The sequence below is a fragment of the Impatiens glandulifera genome, chromosome 1 (genome assembly GCF_907164915.1).
Source record: "Impatiens glandulifera chromosome 1, dImpGla2.1, whole genome shotgun sequence".
Lineage (NCBI taxonomy): Eukaryota > Viridiplantae > Streptophyta > Magnoliopsida > Ericales > Balsaminaceae > Impatiens > Impatiens glandulifera.
This window is the reverse complement of record NC_061862.1, coordinates 72,056,057-72,065,596: the sequence shown is the minus strand read 5'-3', so window position 1 is coordinate 72,065,596 and position 9,540 is coordinate 72,056,057. Positions and strand designations below refer to the sequence as shown.

At 33.9% G+C, this 9,540-nt stretch overlaps 1 protein-coding gene across 1 annotated transcript; it reads left to right on the top strand.

Moving 5' to 3' along the window:
- Positions 1-5,117: 5,117 nt before the first annotated feature.
- LOC124918878 (monosaccharide-sensing protein 2-like) lies at positions 5,118-9,098 on the top strand. The gene is made up of 6 exons (XM_047458946.1): positions 5,118-5,306; positions 5,463-5,583; positions 5,678-6,244; positions 7,260-8,146; positions 8,232-8,419; positions 8,504-9,098. The coding sequence occupies exons 2-6, from the start codon at positions 5,505-5,507 to the stop codon at positions 8,952-8,954; spliced, it is 2,172 nt and encodes a 723-aa protein (XP_047314902.1). The 5' UTR covers positions 5,118-5,306; positions 5,463-5,504; the 3' UTR covers positions 8,955-9,098.
- The last annotated feature ends 442 nt before the right edge of the window (positions 9,099-9,540 follow it).

The window sequence follows — 9,540 nt, the reverse complement described above, 5'->3', positions numbered from 1 at the left end:
ATAAAGAGCGTAGAGTCGACACATCGAATGTTATATTTATATATAGAGATTTGATTACACATGCTCTGAGAAGTTAGAATCAATTTGCAGACGCTCTAGCTATATTAGAAACGTTGACGCAAATTCCAGAAGAAATCAAGATCAAACCCTTAAAGATTTGATAGAAGAAGAAATGAGACTTAGAGAAGAAGACGATAGCCAACACAGACGTGGGTCCTAAAGCATAGTTCAAACCTCTATAGAAGTACGTCAAGCATGGAGAGTATCCTCCACACTTCCAAAAGAAAGAAATGAGGGACTTGCACCAATATACTACCAACTATGTGTATTTAGTCGGAAAGTTGTATCGACGATTCTCTAACGGTCAAAACATGATATGTATCGAAAAATCTCAAGCAACCAAAATCATAGACAAATTACACATAGGCACACGTAGTCCACACATTAATAACTCAACGCTAGTAAAGAAAATCCTCTAATTCAGCTACAATTAGTAGGACATGGAACAAGAGTGCATGACTTATGTCAAGAAGTGTCATCAATGTCAAGTCTATGATAATCTGAAGCATTCTTCGACATTCATAGTATACAATATGTCATCATCGTGACCATTCTCAACATGGGGGATCGATATCATCGGAAAGATCTGTCCTCACACTTTGAACAGACACAATTTCATCCTTGTAGTCATCGATTAATTCACTAAGTGGGTCGAAGATTAATCTCACAAGGTCCTAAAGTCATCACACGTCGCTAAGTTCATACGAAACAATATCATCACACCGATACATAGTTCCTCAATCCTTGATCGAACAAGAATGTCATCACAATCATTAAGAAGATAATGTTAGATTTATCCTGATTAGATCCTAATTTAATGTGTGAAAAATTAAAATCTGAATACGGCGGAAGCGTACCTTAATTAATCGCATGAATCTTATCTTTCCTTGTAATAGAAAAAAGTCTTTAATCTCTCTATCTTTAGACTTTCTTTATGTGGAATGATTCTTCCATTTGATGAGTAAGTCAATAGTTTTCTCTCTCTGTTGATGGGGACGCAAAGGAGAATTGACCTTACATCAAATGGGAACCATTACCGTTACATATAACCAACAATAAGTTAGTTATTATGGTTTGACAATTTCTAATTTAACCCCTTCATAAAATTAAAAATGTCACTTAGGTTTCCTCACTTTATATTCATGACAAATACACCCATAAGCCATAAACTTAATTTCACATTTATTCATATTATTTTGACTTATATTAAATATGACCCATGCACATTATTTATTATACAAGTGACCCTAAAAATTCCAACAATCTCCCATTGGGTCACGTATGTACAAAAAATAAATGTATCAACCATAATGCGCCTGAAGTTTTATGTCATCTCAATCATATGTTGTATAAACAATTTTATCAATTAAACATATCAATATAGGATCAAAGAGCTCGTCGTTGTATTTAAGCACAACTAGACCCAACAATGATCACATAAATCAATACAATTAATTGACAAATCATATCATGAATGTGATGAATGAAAATTTCATGCAAGGTGATCTTTTCATGTCAATTTTCAACTGGTCCTACTTGACTTTAGTGAGATCATACTTTAAACATAATTATACAAAGTGTAATGAACTGAATAATACTTAATTTCTAATCAGAATAAAAAACCTCATAAATATCTATAAAATAACTAAACTGAAAGACAACCAAACTACAAACTCCCACTGAAGTTAGAGATTATCGATCTCTACAACACTCATACGAGCAATATTCTTATGAAAGACACTGAACGATAAACCCTTTATCAAGAGGTTCATAACCATAGAGTTTGTACATAAATATTTTATAGAAATTTATCCACTTTGTATCATTTCTTTTATAACAATAAACTTGATGTCAATATCACTTAATTTGATGCCTAGTAACATGTCATAAATTCCGCTGCAATAGTGGATGACGTCATAAGTGTTTGTTTGACACTTCTTCAAAAACGACAAAATCAGCTAGCGAAAAATATAACCCGAATTGGATTTCATACTATTTTGGCATCCCGTAATATCGGAGTCAGAATACTCAATGATCTCAAGACTTTCCGACTTTCTATATGTGAGCATTTAATTCTTAGTTCTTTTCAAATATCTCATAAGTATTGGCTACTTAATGTCAAGTAAAATTTGTGACAAACAAAATGTCATCCATATATAAAACCATAAATGGACGTTTACTCCCACTGAACTTGTGATACACAAATAATCAATTAAATTCACCTCAAAACCCAAAGAGAGAATTGTTATTTTGTGAAATTTGTGGTATCACTAACGAGACGCTTCTTTAAGTTTATAGATGAATTTCTTTAATTTGCAAACCATATTAATTTTGTCTCTCGACACAAAGTATTCTCATTGCACCAAATTGTTTTTCAATGTCTTTATTGAAAAACCCTTTAACATATACTATGGTGAAGCTCCATATCAAAATATGTAACGGGTACCATAAATTGTTCTTAAAGAGTAATTCAATTAAATTGGATTGTAATAAAGACACTTGATTTTGAGATTGTTGAGTTTGTACTTAATGAATTTGATCAATATTGTCTCGTTACTCTTGATTTTTAACATTACAATAAGTATCAATAAAAATCCTTATCAATGTCAAAAAACACTTAAGATATAAATCAAATTCCACAATAAGAATTATTGATTTAAATCATTTTTAAAGACAAAATCATGTCTCCCCTCAAACTCAATATCCTCAAAAAAAATATTGTTGTCTCGTCTAAAAAATAAACTATCTTTAACTTGACATAATAAAAATTATAGCCCTTAATCACTTAGAATATTCAATAAAATAGTTGCTCACATTTATAAACTTAAGTAACAACTAAATTCAAATAATGATTTATCCCATCTCAAAATACTTAATGCAACATTAATATCAAGTCTTTGGACAGTAATATTAATTGCTAATAGAAAAAAATCTTTAATCTCTCTATCTTTAGACTTTCTTTATGTAGAATGATTCTTCCATTTGATGAGTAAGTCAATAGTTTTCTCTCTCTGTTGATGGGGACGCAAAGGAGAATTGACCTTACATCAAATGGGGACCATTACCGTTACATATAACCAACAATAAGTTAGTTATTATGGTTTGACAATTTCTAATTTAGCCCCTTCATAAAATTAAAAATGTCACTTAGGTATCCTCACTTTATATTCATGACAAATACACCCATAAGCCATAAACTTAATTTCACATTAGATCACATTATTTTGACTTATATTAAATATGACACATGCATACTTATTTATTATACAAGTGACCCTAAAAATTCCAATAGATAACTCAAACGTACAAAGACTGGTACGAGAAGCTTCCTTACGCCCTCTAGGGCTATCAGACGACTATTCGAACGTTAACAGGTGAGACACTTTTTGTGTTGGTCTATGGAATTGATGTTGTACATCAGCCCATTGAAATCGAATTCCCCACTTTGAACGTGCTCCTTAAAATCCAAGTAGTGGAAGAAGACTGGTGCAAGTTTCGATACAATCTATTAGCCTTGATGGAAGATAAGAGATTAGAGGCGCTATGACATACTCAAGCGTATCAGAGTCGGATGGCTAGAGCGTTCAACAAGAAGGTGAAACCTCGGAACATTCAATAAGGTGATCTAGTCCTAATGAAGCTAGACTCTAAAGGCAATTTTCAAACCTCGCGGGAAGGGTCTTACCTCGTCAAAAAGGTCTTCTCAGGTGGCGTCATGCAATTGTCCACCCTAGACAAAGAAGAACTTGCAGTTCCTTTCAACGTTGGCATGCTCAAGAGATACATCATCTAAGGAGCACGTGATGAAATTCATTCACATTTTCTAACAAAATTGGAAATTATTCTAAGTTATCAAGATGTTTTAACAAAAAAAACTCATATTTGAATACTAGGGACATTTTTATTAAAATAAAAATGATCAAAACCAAGTTTAAATTTTTTTCCCCAAACAGTTTCGTAACTCACAAGTTACGAACTACGTCCAGACCTGATCTCTCTTTGTCGTGAGAGTACGTAGGCAGTCTATCACTAGGTTCGGTTTGAAATAAAATAAGACTCAAAATCAATCATGCACTTCGTATCTCACAAGTTACGAACTAGGTCAAGACTGATCTCTCCTTTTTATGAGAGTACGTAGTTGCCTATCATTAGGTTCAGTCCAAAATAAAACTAAAAAAACATTCCCAAACATCAAAATTATAAAAGTCCAAAAAATAATATCAATCCCTATTACTCGGTACTACGTTTGAACCTGATTTCTTCTTAATATTAATTTAATTTAATATTTAACAATTTAAATCAAACTAAAACATGATATTGAAAATTTTAAAACAAAATTGAAAGTATCATTTTGATGTATTAAATCTGACTAATTAATTTATATATTCTTAAATAACATAGTTGTAAGAGTCGGCTTAAAAAACAAAAAACGTGTTCAATTTTATCTGAAAACGTTTTAAATTTAAACAAAAACCCCCGTAACTATGGAGTGCGACGTTAGTTCTCCTTTGTTCAAACAAAATATTCTTACAAATATTCAAATATAAGGTATTTAATGAAGTCTATTAAATATTTATAATTATTTTATTTTGTAAATAAAAAATCAGTAAAAATGTGACCATTAATACTTTTACAAGTTATTATTATTATTATAATATACAAAATCACATTGAAACAAGTAATAAACAGTTTCTTCTATAATACACAAAATGGACATATTTACATCATATATTTATTTATTTTATTTCACCATGATTCAAAGAAGAAAAAACTGTTAGGCTTTACAAGAATCAAAATTTTTAAAAATTTATATGAATCAAAATTTTTAAAAATTTATATGAATCATAATTTTAAAATAATTTAATAGGTTGATTTTAATAATTGAATATAACAAATAATTTATAACAAACCCAACAAATTTATTTTCAATTTTTTTTTATATTTTAACTACTACTTTTCAATAAAATAAAATTAAGATTTTATGGATATTGTGACAAAAGATGAGTGGCAAAAATAGTAATTATTCACCTCAAAAGTCGGGAGAGACACTCATCTAACTAACCATATCAACAACCTCTCTTTCAGCTCCAATTTTGAACTAGTTTTACTCTCTCTCTTTCTCTGTTCTATCACTGTGAATCTTCGCATCTCCGGCAACTCATAAGAAGGGATCGATCTATCGTTCTGGTTATTATGCCGCTGAAGCAGCACTGACATTTGAAAACATGATTCTCCACGCCAAATAGGTATCGTTTTAAGTCATCTAACGACATTTTCGCATTCTTCACCACTGAATGATGCAGTATATTATTATATATCTACTCGATTCATTGCCACTGTGTATTTGGCCTTTGTTAATCAATGAATCGGTTTAGAGATTTTAACTGAGGTTTATGATTCAGATCATTAGTTTGAGTGAAAACTCTTGAGCATTTGGAACCAAAATGAGAGGAGCTGTGCTGGTGGCAATTGCAGCTGCCATTGGCAACATGTTGCAAGGATGGGATAACGCCACAATTGCAGGTATTCTTCATTTCTAAACCTACATTTCCTGTTTTTACGTTAGTTCAAAGGTGTTGTTGAAAGTAAAAAATATTATGTTTTACCCTAATTTCAGGGTCTCTGTTATACATAAAGAAGGAATTTAATTTGCAAAGTGAACCGACCATTGAAGGTTTAATAGTTGCCACGTCCCTCATTGGAGCGACGATCATCACCACTTTCTCTGGTCCTGTATCAGATTCATTAGGACGGCGTCCCATGTTGATTATGTCTTCCATTCTTTACTTCATTAGCGGTCTCGTAATGTTGTGGTCGCCAAATGTTTACTTCCTGCTCTTAGCTAGGTTACTCAATGGATTTGGAATTGGTCTAGCTGTTACTCTTATACCAGTTTATATATCAGAAACTGCCCCACCTGAAATAAGAGGACTATTGAATACACTTCCACAGTTCACTGGTAGTGCTGGGATGTTTCTTTCGTACTGTATGGTATTCTCAATGTCCCTTAAGGAATCACCTAACTGGAGGTTGATGCTAGGAGTTCTTTCTGTGCCTTCTCTTGGTTATTTTGTTTTGACCACGATATTCTTGCCTGAATCCCCTCGTTGGTTAGTTAGCAAAGGGAGGATGATGGAAGCCAAGATGGTTTTACAGAGATTACGTGGTGTGGAAGATGTCTCAGGTTTGATAAACTCTACTTTCTACATTTTTTTTTATAGAATGTACAGCTCATGTTGAAAAACAAATCTTTCCTTATTGGAAGGGACTGAAAACTCCAACCAGATTTCTTTACAATTTTATCCTACTTACTAAGTGAAATTCGCACAAGTAGTATATATATATATAAGCCTTACCTTGAAGTGCTATTTGTTGCCCCTTTTGCTTTTTGATACTCATGCATGTAAAACCTGATATTTGAATAAGCAATGTTGATTAACTAACACTTATCTAAACAACATAGAGAATTTGATCAAGAAATGAACAAATTGATCTAATGAGGTTTGCCTAATAATGCTACATTCTTGGAGAGTTGCCTCATTCTATATAGATTTCCAGGTTAGTAGTTCAACTGACACTAGGGTACAATGAGTATACAAAGTGTTAAAAAGATAAAAGTACCCCTCCCCATAATCCACTAATGACAAAACTCTATTTACATTGTTTGTTATGAGCCAGACACAACAATCTCCACTTTATCAAATATCATTCCCCTTATGTGATAAATTAGCCATACATCTATCTTTGCTAAAGCCCTTTTGGAAATAAATTGGCTATACATCCGCCTTCCCTCAAGCCTTTAGAAGATAAAATTGGTCATAAAAAGGTAAATTAGTGGTACCTCCACATTCACTCAAGACCATAGAAGGTAAATTGGCCATACTTCCACATTCCCTGAACCCTTTTAAGAGGTAAATTAGTCATGCCTCCACATTCACTCAAGTCCTTTAGGAAGTAAATAAGATAAATTAATCATACCTCCAACTTGACATATTAACAACCCCTTTACAAGATAAATTGGTCATGCCTCTATCTTCTCTCTTTTTGTCTTTAACACTTGATATACTCCTATAATTAGAGATATAGAAACTGATCCACTAATAATTTTAGATCACAATTCAACTTGTGACAAAATATTGTGTTCACCATTTTATACAGCTCTCACCCAACTTTGTTTTTGTTGTTGTTATCAACCCCAGGTGAAATGGCCTTGCTAGTTGAAGGTCTTGGAGTTGGAGTTGAAGCATCAATAGAGGACTACATAATTGCTCCAGCCAATGAACTTGAGAATGACCATGATAATGTATTTGAACAATCTCAAGTCAAACTACTGCATAATAATGAAGATGGCTCCATGTTAATAGCCAGACCAGCACCATCATCATCATCTACAGTTCATCATCAAAGTACACTAGGTCAAACAAGCCGTCAAGGAAGCATGGTAGATCCCATGGTAAACCTCTTCGGAAGCATCCACGAGAAGCTTCCAGGAATGGGAAGTATGATCTTCCCTACTTTGGGAAGCATGTTTATTAAAGACGAAGAACAACAATGGGAGGATGACAATTACGATCAAAATGTCGAATCCAACACTTCTGGCGTTGAATCAGACGACAATAATCCAAACAGCCCGCTTCTTCAACGACAGAATACAGACGGGGATAAAGATGGTTTTATCCCTATGTCACACGGAAGCATGTTCAGCATGAGACAACAAAGCAATCTTTTTGGAAACGAACTAGGAGAAGGTGCTAATGGGATTGACATTGGGGGAGGATGGCAGTTAGCGTATGTGAGGTCAGAAGGGAAGGAAACCGGGCTGAAGAGGATTTATTTGCATCAAGAGAATGGTGGAAATGTATCTAGACGCGGTTCTGTTGTTTCTATAGCTGAGGAAGATCTAGGGGGATTTGGTCATGCTGCAGCTTTAGTAAGCTGTTCTGTTCTTCATATGGAAGATCTTACAGGTGATGAGATGGTTAAGCCACCTGAAGCCATTACCAAAAGGTCGAATTGGGCTGAACTCTTTGAACCGGGGGTTAAACACGCGTTAATTGTTGGAGTTGGAATTCAGATGCTTCAGCAGGTAATTCGATAACACAGCTTATTACTTTCATTTTGAATGAGTTTAAACAACACATTTGTATTTTATTTTATTTTTGTTGCTGCAGTTTTCTGGCATAAATGGGGTTCTCTACTATACACCACAGATTCTTGAACAAGCAGGTGTAGGAGTTCTTCTTTCTAACTTGGGAATTGGCTCAGACTCAGCATCGCTACTTATAAGTGCTCTCACAACTCTCTTGATGCTTCCTAGTATCGGAGTTGCTATGAGACTAATGGATATAGCCGGTCGGAGGTAACCAATTCAATTAGACCTTGGATTAAAACCAAATTAATAATCTTGAATTCTTTGAAATTGAAACATGTTAATTTCTTCCAGATGGTTGTTGCTGTCAACTTTACCAGTGTTGCTACTTTCCCTAGTGGTCCTTGTATTCGGTAGCATTATAGACATGGGATCGGTTATGAACGCCGTGATCTCAACAGTCAGTGTGGTCGTTTACTTCTGTTGCTTTGTGATGGGTTTCGGTCCAATACCAAACATATTATGCGCCGAAATATTCCCTACACGCGTCCGTGGGCTGTGCATAGCGATTTGCGCTTTAACCTTTTGGATTTGCGACATTATTGTTACCTACTCACTTCCTGTCATGCTGAGTTCGATCGGTCTTCCGGGTGTGTTTGGTATTTACGCGGTTGTCTGCTCGATATCTTGGGTTTTCGTTTACATGAAGGTTCCCGAAACTAAGGGAATGCCACTTGAAGTCATCACAGAGTTCTTTGCAGTTGGAGCTAAGCAAGCTGCTTCTGCTGACGTAAGCAACAATTAGTTTTGTGGTGACTTGGAGATTTTGTAAATACATTTTCTAACTTGGGCTCTCTGTTTAAATCATTTGTGCAAATTGTTGTGTTAACAGATGACTTTTTGCATTGATTTGGCTAACTAATTGAAATTGGAATTTGAACTTGGTCTTCAATAATGAGAATAGAGCACACTTAGGCTAATCTAATGTAATGTATACTTATAAACAACCCCTTGAATGTAGGGTCGTATTAGCTTTATAAAAGGGACTTATTAATGTTGACAATTGATTAAGTCATCAAGATTAATGCAACATTAGCTTACTAATGTAGATCAATCAAAAGATTATTAATCATGTTATTTGTATATATGTTAAGAAATATATAGCATGAGAGACTTTTTTGATTTTCTTGAAGATAGCTACATCGAAAATGAAAGAACCAAATAATGGGAAGGTAGAATTTTGAGGATCAATATAAGATCATCTCTAACCCACAAACCTATTGTCAAACCCAAAATGCAGTAAACATCACATCAAACACTAATTCATCTCCAACTCAAAAACTCATTTCCAAACTCAAAAGAATATTTTTAGAATATTCCTTTCTTACCCT

Coding starts and splice junctions, on each gene's coding strand:
- LOC124918878 (XM_047458946.1), top strand. CDS start 5,505: ATGAGAGGAGCTGTGCTGGTGGCAATTGCAGCTGCCATTGGCAACATG. Junction 6,245..7,259: donor TGGTGTGGAAGATGTCTCAG/GTTTGATAAACT, acceptor TATCAACCCCAG/GTGAAATGGCCTTGCTAGTT. Junction 8,147..8,231: donor GAATTCAGATGCTTCAGCAG/GTAATTCGATAA, acceptor TTGTTGCTGCAG/TTTTCTGGCATAAATGGGGT.